This window comes from Anopheles gambiae, chromosome 2 (genome assembly GCF_943734735.2).
Source record: "Anopheles gambiae chromosome 2, idAnoGambNW_F1_1, whole genome shotgun sequence".
In the NCBI taxonomy this organism is placed as follows: domain Eukaryota; kingdom Metazoa; phylum Arthropoda; class Insecta; order Diptera; family Culicidae; genus Anopheles; species Anopheles gambiae.
The window spans coordinates 29,875,193-29,896,420 of NC_064601.1; the positions used below are offsets into that span (position 1 = coordinate 29,875,193).

General features: G+C 53.2%; 4 protein-coding genes across 4 annotated transcripts; 2 read left to right on the forward strand and 2 right to left on the reverse strand.

Moving 5' to 3' along the window:
- Positions 1–1,416: 1,416 nt before the first annotated feature.
- On the reverse strand, positions 1,417–8,371 carry LOC1273018 (bifunctional glutamate/proline--tRNA ligase). Its single transcript, XM_311956.6, has 5 exons — positions 8,162–8,371; positions 6,099–8,041; positions 5,788–6,006; positions 2,965–5,106; positions 1,417–2,870 (listed from the first exon to the last, which is right to left on the reverse strand). The coding sequence occupies exons 1-5, from the start codon at positions 8,202–8,204 to the stop codon at positions 1,776–1,778; spliced, it is 5,442 nt and encodes a 1,813-aa protein (XP_311956.5). The 5' UTR covers positions 8,205–8,371; the 3' UTR covers positions 1,417–1,775.
- An 87-nt stretch (positions 8,372–8,458) lies between these two features.
- On the reverse strand, positions 8,459–18,879 carry LOC1273015 (structural maintenance of chromosomes protein 1A). The gene is made up of 3 exons (XM_311953.5): positions 18,528–18,879; positions 16,799–18,455; positions 8,459–10,642 (listed from the first exon to the last, which is right to left on the reverse strand). Exons 1-3 carry the CDS (start codon positions 18,652–18,654, stop codon positions 8,692–8,694), a joined length of 3,735 nt encoding a protein of 1,244 aa, XP_311953.3. The 5' UTR covers positions 18,655–18,879; the 3' UTR covers positions 8,459–8,691.
- LOC11175763 (mitogen-activated protein kinase kinase kinase 7) lies at positions 10,872–16,749 on the forward strand. The gene is made up of 8 exons (XM_003436273.2): positions 10,872–11,314; positions 11,417–11,713; positions 11,801–12,301; positions 12,408–12,608; positions 12,690–12,732; positions 15,782–16,203; positions 16,287–16,397; positions 16,481–16,749. The coding sequence occupies exons 1-8, from the start codon at positions 11,231–11,233 to the stop codon at positions 16,655–16,657; spliced, it is 1,836 nt and encodes a 611-aa protein (XP_003436321.2). The 5' UTR covers positions 10,872–11,230; the 3' UTR covers positions 16,658–16,749.
- A 75-nt stretch (positions 18,880–18,954) lies between the features above and the next one.
- LOC1273014 (eukaryotic translation initiation factor 4E type 2) lies at positions 18,955–20,478 on the forward strand. Its single transcript, XM_311951.6, has 4 exons — positions 18,955–19,154; positions 19,376–19,532; positions 19,622–19,744; positions 19,834–20,478. The coding sequence occupies exons 1-4, from the start codon at positions 19,138–19,140 to the stop codon at positions 20,161–20,163; spliced, it is 627 nt and encodes a 208-aa protein (XP_311951.4). The 5' UTR covers positions 18,955–19,137; the 3' UTR covers positions 20,164–20,478.
- Positions 20,479–21,228: the final 750 nt, after the last annotated feature.

A 21,228-nucleotide genomic window follows, 5' to 3' on the forward strand; every position in this document is an offset into this window, starting at 1 on the left:
CTACCTCCTGATTTGAATGGTCTCCTGTTACGATGCCTGGTATTTTGGTCCGCGCTAGTAGCGTTTCGATTGGTCGCAGCATCCCTCAAAGACAGTGGCGGGAGTGAGAGAAAGGATACTCACTCTCTTCGTCATCTTTCCTCTCGTATGATAAGAGCATGTGATAAGCGCCTAGTAAGAGAGAGAGAGAGTAAGCTATAGATCCTCTCACACAAGTGGTGAGAGTGTGGATCGATAGAGCTACCTCCTGATTTGAATGATCTCCTGTTACGATGCCTGGTATTTTGGTCCGCGCTAGTAGCGTTTCGATTGGTCGCAGCATCCCTCAAAGACAGTGGCGAGAGTGAGAGAAAGGATACTCACTCTCTTCGTCATCTTTCCTCTAGTATGATAAGAGCATGTGATAAGCGCCTAGTAAGAGAGAGAGAGAGAGAGAGAGAGAGAGAGAGAGAGAGTAAGCTATAGATCCTCTCACACTAGTGGTGAGAGTGTGGATCGATAGAGCTACCTCCTGATTTGAATGGTCTCCTGTTACGATGCCTGGTATTTTGGTCCGCGCTAGTAGCGTTTCGATTGGTCGCAGCATCCCTCAAAGACAGTGGCGAGAGTGAGAGAAAGGATACTCACTCTCTTCGTCATCTTTCCTCTAGTATGATAAGAGCATGTGATAAGCGACTAGTAAGAGAGAGAGAGAGAGAGAGAGAGAGAGAGAGAGAGAGAGAGAGTAAGCTATAGATCCTCTCACACTAGTGGTGAGAGTGTGGATCGATAGAGCTACCTCCTGATTTGAATGGTCTCCTGTTACGATGCCTGGTATTTTGGTCCGCGCTAGTAGCGTTTCGATTGGTCGCAGCATCCCTCAAAGACAGTGGCGGGAGTGAGAGAAAGGATACTCACTCTCTTCGTCATCTTTCCTCTCGTATGATAAGAGCATGTGATAAGCGCCTAGTAAGAGAGAGAGTAAGCTATAGATCCTCTCACACAAGTGGTGAGAGTGTGGATCGATAGAGGCACCTCCTGATTTGAATGATCTCCTGTTACGATGCCTGGTATTTTGGTCCGCGCTAGTAGCGTTTCGATTGGTCGCAGCATCCCTCAAAGACAGTGGCGAGAGTGAGAGAAAGGATACTCACTCTCTTCGTCATCTTTCCTCTAGTATGATAAGAGCATGTGATAAGCGCCTAGTAAGAGAGAGAGAGAGAGAGAGAGAGAGAGAGAGAGAGAGAGAGAGAGAGAGAGAGTAAGCTATAGATCCTCTCACACTAGTGGTGAGAGTGTGGATCGATAGAGCTACCTCCTGATTTGAATGATCTCCTGTTACGATGCCTGGTATTTTGGTCCGCGCTAGTAGCGTTTCGATTGGTCGCAGCATCCCTCAAAGACAGGGGAGGGAGTGAGAGAAAGGAAGAAACACTCTTTGAATTTTAGTCCACGCTGGTAGCAGTGGTGGAAGCAATTTGTCCGAAAGCTTTATTTAATATTCACATAGATAAATTCATCATTTTCGATTTGTGGTAGTGCGGGCGACGCAGTAAAATTCAACTTTCTCGTACCAAATTAAAACAAATCCGTAAGCAAATTAGTTTCATTCAATTGTAGAAAAATCGGTATTACATCTTTACTGCTCTTAAATGACGACAAACGACGAACGATTGGGTGGTTAGTCCATTTCACATTAAATAGCTTCTAATTAATTCCGCTCGTGTCGCACGACGACCAACCAAGGGGTGGGCAGGCGGCGCGACACGCCAAAAGAAAACAAAACAAACAAAAAGTTAGTAACTTCTTCCAAACAGCGTGTAAAACTTGGCCACCCGGCCACAAGCCGGATGTACGCACTTGTCGGCCGCCGGATCAATCTTGGCCGGCTGCTCGAACGGGATGCAGAGCGATTTGGCACCCATCGCCGGGGCGCCCGCTTCCGCTTCCGCGTCGTCGCGCGCACTCTCCGCCTTGATCCGGTCCTCGCACGCAATCTCACCGCAGAACGGCGCCATGATGATGTTTTTCGCCTCGAGGAACTGCAAAAACTCGCCCCATTGCTTGGTGACCTTCGTGTGCGCGTGCAGATCACGGTCCGCCCGCTCGTACATGCTGGCGTGGATCGTTTCGAGCAGCTGGCCCAGCTCGGCTGTCGCCTGGCCGCGCTTGATCGTCTGCTTTGCGCCATTGTCACGGCGCACCGCCACGAACTGATCGTTCTGCAGATCCTTGAAGCCGAGCTCGACGCGCACCGGCACACCCTTCAGCTCCCAGTGGTTGTACTTCCAGCCGGGCGAGTAGTTGTCCCGGTAGTCCCCTTCGCACCGGATGCCGGCCGCGGCAATCGTGCGTTCCAGCTCGCGGCAGCTGTCGTACAGCCGGCGCCGCTCCTCGTCGGTCGTGGTGGCCGTAATGCCGCACGGCACGATCACCACCTGGATGCAGGCGACGCGCGGCGGCAGCACCAGCCCCTGGTTGTCCGCGTGCACCATTATCATGACGCCGATCGTGCGCGTCGTGATGCCCCACGAGTTCTGGAACACGTACTCCTTCTCCTTCGTTTCCGGGTGCTCGTACACGATGTCGAACATGCGGGAAAAGTTCTGCCCGAGATGGTGGCTGGTGGCGCCCTGGATCGCCCGCCCGGACGCGGAGATGTACGCCTCGACCGTGGTCGTGTAGTCGCCGCCGGCAAACTTTTCCTTCTCCGTTTTGCGCCCCTTCACCACCGGGATCGCCAGCAGATCGGTGTACACCTTCGCGTACAGGTCCAGGATGGTCAGCACCTCCTCGTCCGCTTCCTGCTTCGACGCGAACGCGGTGTGGCCCTCCTGCCAGAGGAACTCGCGGGTGCGCAGGAACGGCTGTGGATGCTTAAACTCCCAGCGCTGTTGCAAGGAAAAGAAGAGACACATTAGAAACAATTCACATTAACAATGGCCAACACAATGGCAACGGGAGTAGTGTGTGTCGCCCACTCACCACAACATTGTTCCACTGGTTGAGACGGATCGGCAGGTCGCGGTACGACTGGATCCACTTGGCGTACGCCGGGTACATGACCGTCTCGGACGTCGGCCGGACGGCGATCGGTTCCGCCAGCTCGGAGTCGCCGCTCTTCGTCACCCAGGCCACCTCCGGTGCAAAGTCGGCGATGTGCGTCTTTTCGCGCTCGAGCGCGGCCCGCGACACAAAGATCGGGAAGTAGCACTCCTTCACGCCGAGCTTGGTAATTTCCGCATCGAACCAGTTCCGGATCGCCTTCCAGATGGCGAACGACCAGTGGCGCAGTATGTAGCACCCGGACACGTCGTAGTACTCGATCATTTCACCCTTGGTAATGACCTGCGAGTACCAGTCGGGCAGGTTGTCCTCCTTGGTGGCTTCCAGCCCGAGGCGCGTCTGCTTCTTCGGCCCTCCCGACCCATCGTCCTTGGCCGGTTTCGCTTCCTGTTTGGTGGGCTTTGGGTCCGATTTCGGCTTCGCTTCCTTCTTCGGTTTCGTTTGCTGCCGTCCACCGGCCGCAGCACCACCGGGCGGGGCGTAATCCGTACCGGTGAGCTTCTTGTAGTCTGCCTTCAAATCGAGCAGGATCTTAACGGCCGCGTCAACCTCGGCCTTTGCCGCACCGCCACTCTTCAGCGTGCGCACCGTATCGCCCTGCTTGGCGATCTTCTCCGCCAGCTCGGTTCCGCTCGCCGGACACATGTTCTCCTTCTCTGCCGCAGCCGGTGCAGGTGTGGTGGTGGTGGTGGTGGTGGTCGAAGCAACCGTTGCACCCGGCTTCCAGTCCTTGCCCGTCAGCGTCTTATAGCTTGCCTTAAGCTTCAGCAGCTCGGCAACGGCCGAATCGATGGACGTTTTGTCCGCCTTGCTGCCCTTCAGCGTTCGCACCTTGTCGCCCTGGGCGGTGATTTGGGCCAGCAGGTCAGCCTCACCACCGGCAGGGTTTGCCGCCGGTTCCTTCTCCTTCACCACCGGTGGTACGCAGCCCGGTTTCCACTCCTGGCCACCGGTCGCTTGCTTGTACTGGGCTTTCAGATCGAGCAGCGCTTTGACCTGCCCATCCACTTCCGCCTTCGGTGCCTTCTTACCCTTCAGCTCGCGCACCAAATCGCCCTGCGCAATGATCTTGGTGTTGATCGCTTCTGCCGAAGGAGCAGCAGTGGCGGTGTTGGATGGTTTCAATGCACCGGCAGTTTGTGTGGTAGATGCCGCTGCTGTTGGTGGCACTACTCCCGGCTTCCAGTCACTTCCCGTAGCCGCCTTGTACTGTGCTTTAAGCTCGAGCAGTGTCTTTACCGCTGCGTCCACCTCAGGCTTGGCAGCCTTTTTCGCCTTCAAATCGCGCACCAAATTGCCCTGCTCGACGATCTTTGCATTGATCGCGTCGGCACCTCCACTTGCTGCCGCTGTTGGTTGGGGGGCGGCAGCGGCGGCGGTTGCTGCTGGACTGGCGACGACTGCTCCCGGCTTCCAGTCACTTCCCGTAGCCGCCTTGTACTGTGCTTTAAGCTCGAGCAGCGTCTTTACCGCTGCGTCCACTTCGGGCTTGGCAGCCTTTTTCGCCTTCAAATCGCGCACCAAATTGCCCTGCTCAACGATCTTTGCATTGATCGCGTCGGCACCTCCACTTGCTGCCGCTGTTGGTTGGGGGGCGGCAGCGGCGGCGGTTGCTGCTGGACTGGCGACGACTGCTCCCGGCTTCCAGTCACTTCCCGTAGCCGCCTTGTACTGTGCTTTCAGCTCGAGCAGTGTCTTTACCGCTGCGTCCACCTCAGGCTTGGCCGCCTTTTTCGCCTTCAAATCGCGCACCAAATTGCCCTGCTCAACGATCTTACCGTTGAGGGAATCGGCATCGGACGAGCCCGCTGCAGGCGCTGCTGAAGCAACCACTACCGCTGCACCCGGCTTCCAGTCACTGCCCGTTTGTGCTTTGTATTGTGCTTTTAGCTCGAGCAGTACTTTCACCGCCGCGTCAACATCCGCCTTCGGTGCTTTGTCCGCTTTAAGCTTTCGTACCTGTTCGCCCTGCTGGGTGATGGATTCGTTCAGGTGGGCTGCGTCCGAAGCACTGCTGCCGCTCGATGGTTTAACCGCTGCCTGTTGTTTCGACTTCTTGCTCTGCACAAAGAATAGCGAGTAAAATAGAAGGAAAAAAAAACGATTACTCTCTCTTCCTCTCGCTCTCGCTGCTTCAGAATCGCGCAAGTTCTCGCCACTTGGACAAATTTTGTTACACCGTGGCAAAAATGCCCCCAAAAACACAAAACACCGTTACAAAAGCATCAAGTTCTATTACACGAAAGTATGGTTTGCTGATAAGATATTGAATCACGATCCGCGCCACGCGAGCCAACTCTTCACTGCACACAACGTGTCACACGCCGAAGCACCAGTTTCCCTGCTCACGTCAAGCGAAAGTAACGCAACGCAACCGAAGCAAGCGAGCATAAACTCCCCATTCCTCTCCCCATTTGCTCTTTCTGCCAACATCAACCCCCTTCCCCCTCCCGACTCATTCCACTTTTCACTCTACCCTCCACGTGGTTATTATCGGTGCGTTTGCTTTGATCGTACGTTCGCATTGCTGCTGCAGTACCGATGTACCCACCAACACAACTACATGTTAAAAGCATCAACGTACACATTGGAATGGAGCTGTGGCAATTTTGTAGCAAACAGCATCCAAGAGAGCCAAACTTTGAAGAATTTCTGGCCATTTTTTGTAACGTCGCACGTCCAACGAAAGCAAATAAACAAGTGCATATTGAAGAAAGGAAACAAAAACACCATTGAACTCACCTCTCCCGCCGTTTCCTTCTTGGGAACGTTTGCCGTCGGTACGGCTGCAACATGACCGTCCGGAATGGCGAACAGTACGATCGGCGTCTCGGCACCGCTAAACTCACTGGCCGGCTGGTATGCCTGATCGACCTTGAAGAATCCACGCCGCTGCAGCTGAATAATGTCGCCCTTTTTCAACCGCTTCAGCTCCGGATCGCCCAACATCGGCACCTCGGTCTGTAACGATGAGACGGTAGCAACGGTAACATAGGTTAGTAAGCGGTCCATTTATCCGATCCCTCGTTTGACCTCGTTTCCCCTACGCGTACCCTCGTTTGATGGCCGATGTAGCTCTTGAAGTCTTCGTCCTTGCCGAGCACCGGTTTGCTGATGATATGCTCAAAGTACACGCAGTACGTCGGCGTGTACTGGTCCGCCGGCAGCTCGCACAGCCACGTAAGCTTGAGCGTCTTCTTGTAGTCCTTGTTGTCCAGGTTCGGCGTGGCGTCGACCGAAACCGGCACCCCGTCGGCGCCCCGGTTCACCTTCCGGATCAACAGATTGCCCCAGTTTATGAACGTGGCGTTCTCGCCCTCCTTCAGCTCCTTCGCGTCCGCCAGATCGATCAGCACGCGCGGCCCATAGTGTACCGTCTTCGTGCCGATGTCTGCATTCTTCGGATGGACGGCGGCCTGCATCGTGCCCGGCTGCACGCCAGCTACGTTGACCGGCACGCGCGCCTCGCTCTCGAGCGCCGTATAGCGGGGAGCGATCGGGTCGATCACCTTCTTGTTGAACGCCCAGATCTTGTCCCACTCCATGAAGACGACCGATTTGCTCGACCCCTGCGCAATGATGAACTCGCGCAAGCCCTCCACCGTCATGCCGCGGCGCAGGATGCCACGCACGGTCGGGAAGCGCGGATCGTCCCACCCGTCCACCAGGCCCTCGGCCACGAACCACGTCAGCTTGCGCTTCGACAGCACCGTGTTGGTCATGTTCAGCCGGCTGTACTCCCAGATGTACGGGCGCCGCAAGCCGAGCGCCTCGATGAACCAGTAGAACTGCTCGTCCCGATCGTGGTACTCCATCGTGCGCAGGGTGTGCGTCACGTTCTCGATCGCGTCCACGATCGGGCAGGCAAAGTCGTACGTCGGGTAGACTTTGTACTGCGTGCCGGTGCGGGGATGCGGTTCGTTCTTGCACCGGTAGATGGTCGGATCGCGCATGCACCCGTTCGGCGAGGCCATATCGATCTTGGCCCGCACGCAACACTTCTGGCCCGCCGCGGAACCCTTCACCATTTCGGCCCACATCGCCAGATTGCGTTCCGGTGTGTTGCTGCGATTCTTCGACTCCACGCGCTCCTCGCGCTCCTTCTTCATCTGCTCCGGTTCCGTGTCGTCGACGTACGCCTTGCCCTCCTTCAGCAGCCGCACGCAGTAGTCCAGCATCAGGTCGAAGTACTGGGAGGTGTGCGTGAACAGATCCGGCTTGATTTGCAGCATCTCCAGATCCTCCAGTATCACCTGCTCGAAGTGTACGTTCTCCTTCGCCGGGTTGGTATCGTCGAAGCGCATGATCAGCTTGCCCTGGAACGCCTGCTGGTAGTACTGGTTGAGCAGGGCCGCCTTTGCGTGCCCGATGTGCAGGTAGCCGGACGCTTCCGGTGGAAACCGTACCACCACCTTGCCCATCTCTGCCCCGGGCAGGTCGACGAATTTGCCCTGCTCGCGCTTACCACTGCCACCGTCCGCTGCGCCCTTGTCCGGGCTCGGTTCCTTCGCCTTTCCGGAGCAGGCAGTCGCAACGGCCGACCGTAGCTCGTCCGCATGCTTGCCCAGCGCTTCCTTCGTGCAGGGCTGCGCGAGCATGAGATTGTACCAGCGCTGCACGTGCTGCGGGATGCCGATCTTCTTCAGCTGCTCGTACCGCACGTACAGCTCGTTGAACACGGCCAGATCGGCGATGGTAAGATGGTTCGCCACGAGATACGTCAACGGGCCAAGACATTTGTTCAGGTACTTCAGCTCGTCCGACGGATCCTTCTCCATCGACAGCGTGTACGTCAGCCAGTGGTCGATCTGCGTGCGCTCGATTGGCGTCTCGCCGTACAGCCGGAGCCCCGGCGCAACCCTGGCCAGCGCCCGCAGCACATCGTTGTTGGTGATGCAGGCGAGCGTCCGGGTGGCGTACGATATGGACGTTTCGTTGCCCCAGCGCACTTCGATCGGGTACGCCGGGCGCAGCAGTTCCGCCGCGATGAGTCCACCTGAATGGAAAATTTCATCAGCCTTTTTCGTTTGTGCATAACTATTTTTACCACTTGCAGCAGAGCAGACGGGACACGGCCGAGGGTGGGGAATTGGTCGCTATACCGGGTACCACTTACCTACCGCCGCGTTCGATTTGGAACAAACGAACGTTGATACCATCTTCGGGTGAGGGCGTCAAATGAGAAGCTTCACCAAATAAGGTTTATCTTGTTTTTCCTTCCAAACTCTGCGAGCAGACCAATTTCACACCGATACAAACAGCCGGCGCTTGAAACGTGTTTGATTCAGGGGAATTCTTTCTTTTTTTCTATCCACAATTGACGTTTCTCACAGGGGCCTGCGTTTAAAGTCCGTGGTTGAGTTCTGTTACGTATTTTCCATGTTGCGCGTGCTCGCAGCCGTTACGAAATTCGTACGATATTTTAGCTTTTATTAGTTCGTTTGTTCTACAGTTCATTACACTCATTAACCGTTACAATACAATTCAATCATTAAACATAGTTTACAGTACGCGAGCGTCTAGTAGTAAAAGATTTCTGGTGAAAAAAGAAAAAACTACAGCTCCACTAGCCACTAGCCATAAACATATGGTGATAATGATGATGGGACGAGAGGTTAAATAACTGGAATTACGCCCTCACTTCTACTACTCATCCTGTCGATAGTCGCCATACTTTTCCAAATCAAATATCAGTGTTTGCGACACCAGACACTCGGCCGGATATGGACAGATGCCGATCAGCACGTCCGCGTGGCAGTAGAATTCTTCCTTCAACGAAATCACGATCGTTTGCAGGTTGGTCGTCTTTTCCCGTATGTACGATGCCACCTTGCCGATGTTCGTGTTGTCCAGGGCCGCATCGATCTCGTCCAGCACGAAGAACGGTGCCGGCTGGAAGCTGTGTATGGCAAACAGCAGGGCAAGGGCGGCGATCGTCTTCTCCCCACCGCTCAGATTGCTCATCGGCTGGAACCGCTTGCCGGGCGCCACGCAGTTGTAGTTAATACCGTCCAGGTACGGTTCCTCCGGATTGTCCGGGCCCAGGTACGCTTGGGCCGCTTCGTTCCGCGACAGCTGCTTGTAGATCGCGTCGATCGCGTCGGAGATGTGGTTGCAGCAGTTCGTGAACAGTGTGCAACGCTCGTTCTTCACCTTCTCGAAGGCTGCCTTCGCCTTCTTCGCCTTTTTGCGTGCCGCCTCAAACTCTTCGTTCGTCGACTGGATCTTCTCGGTGACGCGGTCCAGCTTCTGCATCGCCTTCATGTTCGGCGTCTGTATCTTCTCCAGCGTGTCCAGCTTGGACTGCAGCTCCTTCGCCAGCGAGTCGCCGCTCTTCTTGATCTGGTCGGGATCGGACAGGTTCTTCAGATGGTGCTCGAGCTTGCTGTAGTCGATCTCGATGCGGCTTTCCCGCTCGTACGCCGACCCACCATCGGCAGCATATTCCCCACCCTGCCCACCGGCCCCCTGCCCGCCGCCCTGCCCCTGCTGCTGCTGGCCGATATCGTCCATCGAACCCTGCAGCAGCGGAATCTCGATCGATTCCATCTTCGCCTGCATCAGTATGGTTTGCCGCTTGCTTTTCATCGACTCGATTCTGCTCTCGATGTTCGCTATGCTCTGGTGGATGGCGGCCAGCTCCTTTGCCAGTGCCTGCACCTCCCGCCTAGCCTTCGCCATCTCCTCCTCCATCTGATCGACGAGCGTCTTGTGGGCGGCCTTCTCCTGCTTCATCAGCTCGATCTTTTCCTTGTCCTTCTCGATCTCCTGCCGCTGGCGGGCTTCGGCCTGCTTGAACGTTTCCAGCGAATCTTCATCATCCTGCACGGCACGCTCCCAGCGCTGCACGTTTTTGGACGTGTCCTTCGACCGCTCAAACTCCAGATTGTTGTTGATCCGGTCGATCTGCTGCTCAAACTCGGCCCGCTTTTTCGCCCGCTCCTGCTGCAGCACCAGCTCACGCTCCTCGAACTGGCGGATGTTAGCGACGCCGATACGGGCACAAAACTCGGCATACACGTCGTCCTCCACGTTGTTCATGCTTTCCTTGATGTCCTGTATCTTCATGTCGCGCTGCTGCATTCGTCGCTCGATTTCGCTTATCTTCGGCCCAATCTGATCGAGCTCGCGGGTGAAATCCTCCAGCTGCCGATCGTACTCGTTAATGTTTTTCTTCGACGTCTCCAGATCGTTCATGCTGTACTTGAGCCGATTTTCCAGGCCCCGGATCTGGCTCTCCACCGTCGTCAGTTCGCCCTGGCGGCGGGTCTTCTTCATCACCTCCTTCAGCTCCTCGGTAATCTTTTCCTTCTGCAGCTTCAGCTGTGCCATGTGCTTCTCGTCCCAGCGCTTTGCCTTCCGGGCGAGATCGTGGCTACCGCCCGAGATGATGCCCGACTTTTGGTAGAACGTCCCGTCCAGTGCCAACGCATCGTACCGGCTGCGGTCGATTTCGTACGCCACCTTCATCGCATCGTCGGGCGTTTCGCAAACCAACGCATTGTTGGTGGCAAACAGGACGGCCGGTTCGATTTCCGGTGGGCTGAATTTCAACACATCGTAAATGAGCTTCACATTGCGCGGTTCCTCAATGTTCCTATGGTGGGTGAGTGGAAGGAGTAGACAAAAAATCCATTAATAGTAAGCATAATGCCATTTTTTCTTTAAAAAAATCATTAAAATTCAAACAACCATCAACGCTACGCAACACGAAAGCTGCGGCGCTTATGCACCAACGTACGCAAGAACATTTGAAATCATTCTCTTCTGTCTCTTTCTCCCGTGCTCGTGCTCGCTCGCTCTATCTCGATTGACGTTCCGCGCTGTCATATTGACAGTTTTCGCTCGGTGATGACAAAATGAAAAATATTTAGCATAGCCAAAGCGTAACTACACCAAAAAACCAGCGTACAACGTTAAATGAGCGCGATAAAACAATCGCACGGCCATTAAATCGTACCGTAACGTGTAATTCTACCTACCCCCCGTCGTGTTCAATGTGCGCTTAGCCGTGGCATTGGTACGGTTCCGACGTTGTTTTTCTCAACGCTCAGCTGGCCGCTCGTCGGCCATCCTCGCCCACCGATACCATCCTAGTGGGCACGACGCACAGGAATTGCTGGATTTGTGCAAAGGGAATAAAAAAAATCCGCTTCAAGCGCACTAAAAAGCTCCCTGCTCCACCATGTCCAGAGAACATAGCAGAATGAACAGCGTTTTGCCGCCGTTCGTCACGACGATCGATATCAACGAAATCGAACAGATTGCCGTACGTGAGAGGCCAGCAGACCACAACAACAACATTGGCGCGGCTACAGTGCTTGCCACCCAGGTTTAATGTATTTTCCCCCATCCTTTCCCTGTTTTGTAGACCGTCGGGAAAGGTTCCTACGGCACAGTGATAAAAGCAAAATGGAGAAACAAATACGTCGCCGTGAAGTACATGGAGGTGCTGACCGAGCAGGCATTTACGGCGGAGGTGAGCCATCTTTCCCGTGTGGCACATCCGAACATAATCGAGCTGTACGGTGCCTGTACGGAGAAACCCAACTTTTGTCTCGTGATGGAGTACGCGGACGGTGGTTCCCTGCACAAGGTGCTGCACAGCAGACCCCGGCCCGTCTATACGGCGGCACATGCGATGAGTTGGGCGAGACAGTGCGCCGAGGTAAGTACGCACCATCCGCACAAACACGCACACACACACACAGAGAATGTCTATGTCCAAACACCGACCGACCGGAATTGATTGCAGGGCGTCGCCTATCTACACGACATGACTCCCCGGCCCATGATTCACCGTGATCTGAAACCACCGAACCTGCTGCTAGTGAACAATGGAACCGTGCTGAAGATATGCGACTTTGGTACGGTCACCGACAAGTCGACGCTGATGACGAACAACAAGGGCAGTGCGGCCTGGATGGCGCCGGAAGTGTTTGAGGGTTCGTCCTACACGGAAAAATGTGACGTGTTCAGCTGGGGCATCATCCTGTGGGAGGTGATAGCGCGGGAGCAGCCGTTCAAGCACATCGACACCTCGTACGCTATCATGTGGCGCGTGCATCAGGGCAGCCGGCCGCCCCTGATCGACCACTGCCCGAAGCCGATCGAGCAGCTGATGGTCCGCTGCTGGGACAAGGATCCGATCAGCCGACCGTCGATGAAGGAGGTGGTGAACGTCATGAACGCGCTGTGCAAGCTGTTTACTGGCGAAAATGAACCCATCGGTAACGAATTTCTGCCCGAGGATGAGGTAGAGTAGTACTACGCATAAACGATATGCGTGGCAGTTTTTTGTTTGTCCTTGTTTCGAGAGTACAGTTTCTAACATGCCTGCGCATTAATGTGACTTTTTCCAGGACGACTCGTACGGGATGGCGTACCCGATTGAAAGCAATGTGTCCGAAGGCATGGACAATGGAATCGACACAAACAGCAGCCATGGCACGATCACGAATAAAAACACGGTGCAGCGGTTACTGGACATGCCTAGGGATAGTCCGCTGCGAAATGTGCCATCGAATGTTCTACTGCAGCCGCTTCACGTTGATGTGAATCCGGTAAATAGAGTAGCATCTTTTAAAATTCTTTTATGTCGAGTGGATTTTAATGTCCCAATCTCCCCTCCTTTCTCGCTACAGTTTGACCAACCAATGGAACTGGGAAGCGGTGCACTGTACCCAGGTATGTGAAAGCTAACAAAATTCAAAGCGCACAGGTTGCTCTGACCAGCAATATAAAGTTTCAACTAACACACACAAAAAGAAAGGGAATGTTTGGTAAACAACGCTACACATTTGCATGGTACATCCATCAACAATGGGAATCGGTTCGAAGCTGTGCTGAAGCTGCATAGCAAACCACAAAGCAGTGACGTAAACACATATCTTTTTCTCTCTGTATGTGTGTACATACACACGAAACCGGAAAAAATAACTTTACCGTTTTGCGTCTAAAGCGCACCCGCGCTCACCGGTGCGTGTGCGGTGCTTATACTTATCCGCAGTTCACTCAGCGCAAGACGTGCACGTGCTGCCACCACTTGCTGCCACAAAAGACCCCGCGAAAATAATGCTGTCTATGCGCAGCCAGCTTTGCGCATTGGTCGTTGCCCTTAGGAAAAGGTAGCGCGTGATATTTTATAAGGGGTATGCCAACCATATGCGTTCTGACCCCGCGTGTGTGTGTGTGTGTGTCTTGTTTGATGATTGTATACTAGAGCTAGGCACACATTTTCATTCGGCGTGACTCACGCACGGTGAATTCCACACCCCATCTCTGCGGAGCTTGCGGCGGCTGCCACACAAATGTGCGCCAAAGAAAAGAGAGAAAAACAAGAAGAAAAACGACGATATTTGGCCACCGGGGTCTGCCGATGGGGCAAGGGCAAACCCAGGGGCAGTTGAAAAACAAAACGCGCCAGAAGCCGACGAGCGGGAAAAAAGGTGAAGAGCGAGAGAGAGCGAGAGGATGGGAAGTGTGGTGTATGTGTGTAATACAAGCTGCGGAAAAATTACTCATTCCTATTTTTAGCTGAATGTAATTTATTTTTTGTTTTCAACTATATGAAGAAAAAGAGCGTCGTAACACCATCGCGCCGGCATGTGCATGCTCTCTTCGCTGGTCTGCCGTGTTCGGCCGACGTTGCGTTTGAAAAAGGGAGCGCGCGCGCGAAGGGTTAGGGATCGGGACGCGGACGCGGACCAGCTGCAAACCATCCCGAGATTGATGCGCAAAGATCGCGCTCTCCGTACAAAAGTGTTGAGTTGGCAGCGAATAATGAGGGATTTTCCGATTTGCTGATATTTATATTTTCCCTCCGGCTGGTTCGGCTGTATTTTCAGGGGGGATCGAGGGAAATAGTGTTCCATATTGGCCACACTACTTTGCAAACGGTCCGCAGAGTTCGCACCCATACACATCTAATGAGGCGCGAGCGACCAAACGATAGAAAAGTCATTTAGCCCGGTCACTACCATTTTCCCGAGTGGCCGCCACTACCAAAATATGAGTAAGTTTAGGTGCACGTCAGGCGGGTGGGTTACACTACTACAGTTAACTGCCAGCTGCTTTCCTTCCTGGCGTTGGTCTGCACACCTACTCCCACCCAGCATAATCCCTTCGGCGGCATTAATGGTGGTGCCCCCCACCCCCGCCGCATGGTGTTGCGAGTCTCGGTGGTCGCTTTCCAACGATTCATTTCCTTGTTGAAGGAAGTTGCGTGTGAGATACTACTCATGCGCTCAAAATTTCCACGAAATGACGAGGCCCGTTCAAACAACCGCTCTCCTTCTCTCTCGCTCTCCCAGTGTTTTTCCCAATCATCTCTCTCTCTCTCTTTTTCATTTAGCTCGGGAAAACGCAGGAGCAGACAAGCACGAGATTTTCCCACAGTGTGTCACTAGCTTTGCTTGATCATGTTCCACACCGTGCCCGTTACTTGCTTAAGCTGCGCGCGTATTATTCTTTCTGTTCGAAACAGTGCAAGAAACGACCAAAACTTGAACCGATCGAAAGGGCTCCAAAGAATATCGACCATTTGAGTGTGTGTGTTTGTGTGTGCGTTTGTGCGATTGTGTGTATGTGTAGGAGAGCACACCTTTGTTCGTAATTGGCAGCAAATGTTCCTTTTGGAACAGTGACATTATAAGCATAGCCCACTACGACTGTGTCATTTTAGAGGGAGAGATCCTATCACCCTTTTGCGAAACTGTGCTAAAGCACATTGGCTAAGTTGGTTCAACGATCTAGGAGTTTCGAATTAAAATCCGATCAGCGGTGAACGAAAGGAGGGACCGTGGCGTATAGGGGCCGAAGAACGGGGGGCTTCAAAACGAACGCAACGACAAATGTTGCGCTGAACAACCACCCAAGGGCAGAGAAGCTGTGTTCGTCACGATTAATCATCATCCATCTGACACCGAGGCAGAGAAGCGCTGTTCCGAACCTCGCTCGCTCTGTTAACACATCACGCTGTTGTTTATTATTTCTCTGTAATGTACTGCGCAACGGAAAAAAGGATTTTGTGCTGAGATTTTGGTCCGGCGGTACACCGCTTTGGGGCTGTAAGTGAACGGGGGAAAAAACATAACGAGCAGAATGATCGCGCACCGCCGTCAACACGCTACTCCGTTCGTACGCTAATGGTACGGCGGCAAGGATAGGCAGTGAGAGTGAACGAGCGAGCCAAGCGGCCACGGGGAGAGCAAGTGCCAGCTAACGATAATAATTTAAATATACATACATAAAAGCGTATCAAAACAGTAGCATCGGGAGTGCTGCTTAGGTGTACCATACTTAGGTGCTTTAGGGTGCGTTCTGCTCATACGAACACCGTCGTGCTGTGGTGAAAGTGGAACGTATGTTTGGTTCACATAAGTTAGGAACAAAGTAACCAGGATCAAGGATGTGTGACAGCGTTACTTCCACGGTCATTTCGTCTTCTAGCGCTACTACCAACACACTCCAAAGCTGTTGGATTGTATACAGTACGTATCTACAGCACCACTAAGGATGAAGTGGTGGTTATGGTGGGCAGGAGAGGTCGGGGAGTTTTATTTCTGAGCCATGTGTTCATGCTTCACAAGGGCGCAAGCATCGGGTTTGAGGGGGGGTTAATACGTAAATAATAGTGAAACATAGCGTAACGTCAACCATGCGTCCATGTCAGACTCTATTGTCACACAAACTCTCTCTCTCTCTCTCTTTCTCCCTTTTCCTATCATTGCCACAGCCAACAGCCAAGGGACGGAAGGACTAACCGTCACAAAATGTACCAACGCCCCCATGGATAGCGTTAGTAGTATAAACAGTTCGATCACATTCAACAGTACAACCGGTCCAGGCATCGCGGCACATCACGATCCGGCCAGGCCCACGATGCCGCCAAATGTCCCACGGCCCCTTGCCGATGGAGGAGAGTGCATTGAGGCGGAGCAGCAGCAGCAGGAGGAGGAGGAGGATGAGGAAGAGAACCGAGAAGGCATTGTTGTTGGCGGTGGACGGAGCAGCTCGAAACAGAACGAAGCCGCCCTGGGAGACACACTGTACAGTATTTTAGATCCAAACCTAAGACCGCTAACGCCCGTACCGAACAATCCGCTCTCGGAGCAGATACACAACGAGCATAAGCTGTTGGTGCAAAAGTATTTTGAGGTAATTCGATCTCTCGGTTGCTTGCTCCCCCCAAGCCAACGTGCGGCTAATGCGAGAACCCTTTGTCCCCTTTTCTTTTACAGTTTGAAACGCAAATAGTCACCAGCATGGCGCAAAGGGAAATGCTTCAAAACAATATGCTACCGGAGGAGTTGCAGCTCAAGAAGGCCTACATTAAGCGGCTAGAGGAGCGGGTAGGGAACGGGCTTCCTCCCTCACATTCAACGATCAGTGTGGCACTGGTATTAATGTTTGCTTTCTTCATCTGTCCCCCCAGGAAGCATTGCTAAAGTTTAAAGCGAACCTGCAGAAACAGCTGAACGATAAGAATCGGCAGCAGCAGGCGAGACAGCAGCAGCAACATCCACCACCACTGCACCGGCAAGAATCGGACTCGGAATGGGTAATAATACAGCCAGCGGACTCCAGACCAAAGACAGATAATCACAACTGATTTCACAGACTACTAGACCTTAAGCATTTTAGGCTAGAGACAATAAACTTTGTGTGAAAAAAAAGAATCAAAGAAACGTGTGTGCCCCCTGGAACGCGTGTGTGTGGTGTGTTGCCGTTTCGCAAAAGTAAACGAACTTACCTGAGCCGTTCCTTGAGCGGTTTCTTCTGCAGATAGTCAAGCGGCAGGAACGTTTCCACGTCCAGCATTTTCTCCTTCAGTATCTGAATGCAGCGGCGGGCCGTCTTTTCCGTGTCCACGATGATGGCCTCCATGTACTTGCCGAGCACCTTCGTTACCGCGACGTTGTAGCGCTTGTGCGTCGGCTGACACATGTTGATCATGCGGTCGTACACGCCCGGCACCTCCAGCTTGAACAGCTCGACCACCTCCTGCTTCTTCTTCCGGCGTGCGTCCTCGTGCTTGTCGATCTTGGCGTCGCCGAGCTGCTCGCGCACATTGTCCAGCTCGGACTGCAGCTCGTGGATGCGCTCCTTGGACGTGCCCACGTCCTGGCTCAGCTCCGCCTTGATGCGCTTCTGCTCCTCCAGCCCCAGCCGGCTGGTTTTGATATGGTCGATCAGCTTTTCCTGCCGCTTCAGCGCTTCGTTCTTCTCCGACTCGATCTTCTTATAGTTCTCCTCGATCTGGGCCTTCTTATTAATCTCGCTGTCCAGCCGATCCTGGTCGGACTTTTGCTCGCGGTTCACCGAATCGAGATGGATCAGATACTTGCTGGACGTCGCGTCGGCCTTCTGCTTCAGCCGGTCGTACTCCTGCACCAGATCGCGCTCCAGGTGCACGTTGCTGCCGCGCTTCTTCGACTCACCCGCCACCTCGTTCTCGAACGCCGCCCGCTTCACCTCCACCTCCTGCAGCTCGTCCACCAGCTTCTTGATGTCGGCCTGGTGCGCTTCGTCCGCCCGGCGGGCCTGCTCGAGCGTTTTCAGCGCACCGTCCAGCTTCTTCTGCGTGTGCGCCACCTTTTCCTTCGCCTTAATGAACATCGGGTGCCGTTTGCTCATCTCCGCCTCGACTTCGCGAATTTCCTGCTCCTTCTTCGCCATTTCGCGCGTCATCTTGCCCACCTCCTTCTTCTTCTCCTTCAGCACCTCGTCCGCCTCCTCCTTGCGCTTCTCGATGATGTTCAGCTCCTGCTGCTTGCTGATTTGGTCCTCCTTCAGGCGCTTCGCTTCCTTCTCGTTGTGGTACAGCTTGAACAGCTGGAAGTGTACCTGCTTCTCGCTGCACTCCTGCTTCAGGCTCGCGTACCGGTCGGCTTCCTGCTTTTCCAGCCGGGCCTCCTTCCGCTCCGCCGCTATGCCACGCTTCTTCTGGTACGTGAATTGCGTTTCCTCTTCGGCCATCTGCATCTCGTGCTTGAGCCGGTTGTAGTCTTCCTTCAGCAGACCCGACCCGCTAATCTCCTCGAACAGGGCCGTCCGTTCTTTCGCATTTTTGATCGCAATCGTTTCCACCGCCCCCTGGAAGACGAGGAAATTTTTCGCCTTCACATTGATGCCGATTTTCTCCAGCTCGGCCAGATAGTGCTGGGGCGACACGACGGACCCGTTGATGCGATACTCGGACGACGCGTTGATGACGGAGCGCTGGAACGTTTTCTCCACCTCACCCTCCGCCTCGGTCTTGATGATGAATCGTGCCATCACGGACGCCCGGTTCGAGATGGGTCGCCCGATCGAGGCGCCGTTGATGAGCTCGGTCAGCTTCCGCACGCGGAGGCTGCTGGTTTTCTCGCCCATCACAAAGCTGATGGCATCCATGAAGTTGGACTTTCCTGCAAACGAAGTGCGGTACGGTGTGTTTATTGTGTGGAGTTCGTCTTTTTTTCGCTCTCCTTTGCACTCACCAGATCCATTGGGGCCAATTACGGCGGAAAATCGCTTCAGCGGTCCAATCGTAGTGCGACCCCGGTAGGACTTGAAGTTTTCCACCTCGATACACTGCAGAAATGCAGACATCTTACCGCCACTCATCGTGCTCCTTCGTTCGAGTGTTTTACCACACGTCGCTGGGCATGCACGGACAATTCTTTTCACTCATAAATCGGCTGGCGAGTGGAACGAAATCCGTCCCAAACTTTGCGCTCCTCCCGCACAGAGCCAAACGTAGCCAAATGTTGTTTGCGTCAATATGGCGCCCCAAATTCTGTACCAAACTGCGCGACTGCTACGATTGACAGTTACTGCTCGAATAATGCCAAAACAACGGCTGCTCGAATTCCGCGCGGGTCGCCGTTTTTTTTTTTGACATGTGCCACCCCGATTGCCCGATTTGCCACCCCCGAACGTCAGCGCGGAACGTCACAAAAACACCTCGCATACTGTAGAGGCAGCAAAGCAAAAGCAAGCAAGGCAAAAGCGCAAAGCGAAACATTGCAGCAAACATTCTGTGATAACGTGAATAATTATACAAAAACCAGTTGCACCACTCTGTTACATACACCGGCGTCTTTAAATATGTCCAACAAATACGAGTAAGTGTGGTGCAGTGTGCTCGGTGCCGGCCAGCTCACTCCGCACACGAGCCGCGAGAAGAACCGTGCGGTCGTGGTGTAACAACAACACACGGTCCCCGCTTTCCCCTTTAATGGGGCTGGCTGGGGCTAGATCTTTCCGCCGGAAACCCCTAAACCGGAAGAAGTTCGACCGCTAACAGCCATCTTCCTCTTTCTCTCTGTTTCAACTTGCTCCACAGAATCAAACCATACGCCAGCGACAGCGACGATAGCGGGGACGAGGATGCGGATATCGATGTGGATAAGTTAGAACCGCTAGAAGCGGGACCCGGAGAGCATAAGCTACAGTACACCTACTGTTTATGGTTCGGCAAAAAGGGTTCACACAGAGCAGCGGTTTGTTAAACAGCTCCCAGACGCAACGCAATGCAAATGTAGCTCGTACTAACGTTTGGGCCTTGGTTGGGCGTGTTTGCTTTTTACAGGAGTACGACAAATCCCTACACTTCGTCGGTCGGTGTGCCAGCGTAGAGCAGTGGTGGTCCCTGTACTGCCATCTAATAAAACCTACCAGCCTGAAACCTTACCGAAGGTTACATTTGTTTAAGGTAGACAGTGCAGAGCCATCAACGGTCCCGGTATGGTTGGCGGTAAATTAATACTTCCGTTTGTTTTTTTTTTTTCTTCCATTCTTTAGAGTGGCATCAAACCCATGTGGGAAGATCCGAGCAATTCGAAAGGCGGCAAGTGGGTCATTCGCCTGAAGAAATCAAAGATCGACCGGGCCTGGGAGAACGTGTGCATGGCGATGCTGGGGGAACAGTTTCTGGTAGGGTCGGAAATTTGTGGCGTCGTCCTGTGCACCCAGTACCCCGAGGACGTCCTGTCCGTGTGGAACCGAACCGCCACCGATACGGTCAGCACCAATCGCATCCGGGACACGCTGCGGCGCATACTGAACCTACCTCAATCGCAGCACATCGAGTACAAACCGCACGGCGACAGTCTGAAGTTTGTGCCTGCCTGAATCTGCCCTTTTGGAGAAGAGGCAATCCCCCTCGATCCCTCTCGTCCCCCCCCCCCCTCCCACAACTTCCACAAGTCTGATCGCGTACTGGACTTTTTGTTGCTGCAGCATCCGGGGTGGGCTCCGCGCGATTGTTTGGGTGGGTTTTTATTGTGTTTTGTTTAAGTTTTCGTCAGTGGTCGAAAAGAAAAACGAAACGAAACGATCCAACTAACAACACACGCACCACCATTCACCACCACAACTAAGCAGCATTCATTTTTCCTACAATAATAAACGTTCGTATATTGAAGATTCTATACAAACCACAACAAACACCACACAATAAGAGGAAGATGGTGCATTCGTCTTTTTTTTCTCTCCCTAGCAATAACACCAAAATGATGACGAAATTGGATGAAATGCGTAATACAGTCAGAATTCAATAGTTGAACGCTTTTTAGTTGGTATGCTTTTTAGTTGAACGCTGGATAGTTGGCAGACAGTTTGTGGGAGCGATTGTAACTGTAACCAACGGCTACTTGATTACAACTAAGATATTGCTATAAGCAATCCCCACCACAAGTTCAATTAAAAAGCATACGTTTGTATGGAAAAACCGATTTTTGAAAAATTCACAAAAATCTCATGGCTTGCCGAGAAAAATTTCAGATTTTTTTTGTATAGCAAAGCGTGCCAATTAAAAAGCACATATTCAATAGTTGGCAGGGAATCGAAGTTCAACCAGTGATTTCGGACTGTATAGTAATTGCTCCATCCTCTAGGACACTTTGCAACCGCCACTTGGACCCACCGTGTTCTTATGGACGGCCCAAAAGGACTTTACGGGCGGGGTCGTCCAGTTCCAGGTGTATAACATGGCAACGGAGCCTAACCCCCCGAGCCCTGGCGATCCTGATGCGCTGCACGGTAGTGAGATCACCATACACAGCTGGTAAAGCTCGTCTATATTCATTCTATTGAATTGTTTGTTTCATTTTAATATTAAAAAAATAGATAAAATTATCACTTAATTTTGGTTGCAACACTCTTGCTACATTCACTAAAATACTGAACCGGAATAAA

Excerpts from the sequence above, each read along its gene's own strand:
- LOC1273018 (XM_311956.6), bottom strand. The coding sequence starts at position 8,204 with ATGGTATCAACGTTCGTTTGTTCCAAATCGAACGCGGCGGTAG. Across the intron at positions 8,042-8,161 it reads CAAATCGAACGCGGCGGTAG|GTGGACTCATCGCGGCGGAA; the intron begins GTAAGTGGTACC and ends TTTTCCATTCAG. Across the intron at positions 5,107-5,787 it reads AGAAGGAAACGGCGGGAGAG|AGCAAGAAGTCGAAACAACA; the intron begins GTGAGTTCAATG and ends TTCTTTGTGCAG.
- LOC11175763 (XM_003436273.2), top strand. The coding sequence starts at position 11,231 with ATGTCCAGAGAACATAGCAGAATGAACAGCGTTTTGCCGCCGTTCGTC. Across the intron at positions 12,733-15,781 it reads AAGCGGTGCACTGTACCCAG|CCAACAGCCAAGGGACGGAA; the intron begins GTATGTGAAAGC and ends TCATTGCCACAG. Across the intron at positions 16,204-16,286 it reads TGGTGCAAAAGTATTTTGAG|TTTGAAACGCAAATAGTCAC; the intron begins GTAATTCGATCT and ends TTTCTTTTACAG.
- LOC1273015 (XM_311953.5), bottom strand. The coding sequence starts at position 18,654 with ATGAGTGGCGGTAAGATGTCTGCATTTCTGCAGTGTATCGAGGTGGAA. Across the intron at positions 18,456-18,527 it reads AATTGGCCCCAATGGATCTG|GAAAGTCCAACTTCATGGAT; the intron begins GTGAGTGCAAAG and ends CTTCGTTTGCAG. Across the intron at positions 10,643-16,798 it reads CCGCTCAAGGAACGGCTCAG|GAACATTGAGGAACCGCGCA; the intron begins GTAAGTTCGTTT and ends CACCCACCATAG.
- LOC1273014 (XM_311951.6), top strand. Across the intron at positions 19,533-19,621 it reads AGGGTTCACACAGAGCAGCG|GAGTACGACAAATCCCTACA; the intron begins GTTTGTTAAACA and ends TGCTTTTTACAG. Across the intron at positions 19,745-19,833 it reads GAAGGTTACATTTGTTTAAG|AGTGGCATCAAACCCATGTG; the intron begins GTAGACAGTGCA and ends TCCATTCTTTAG.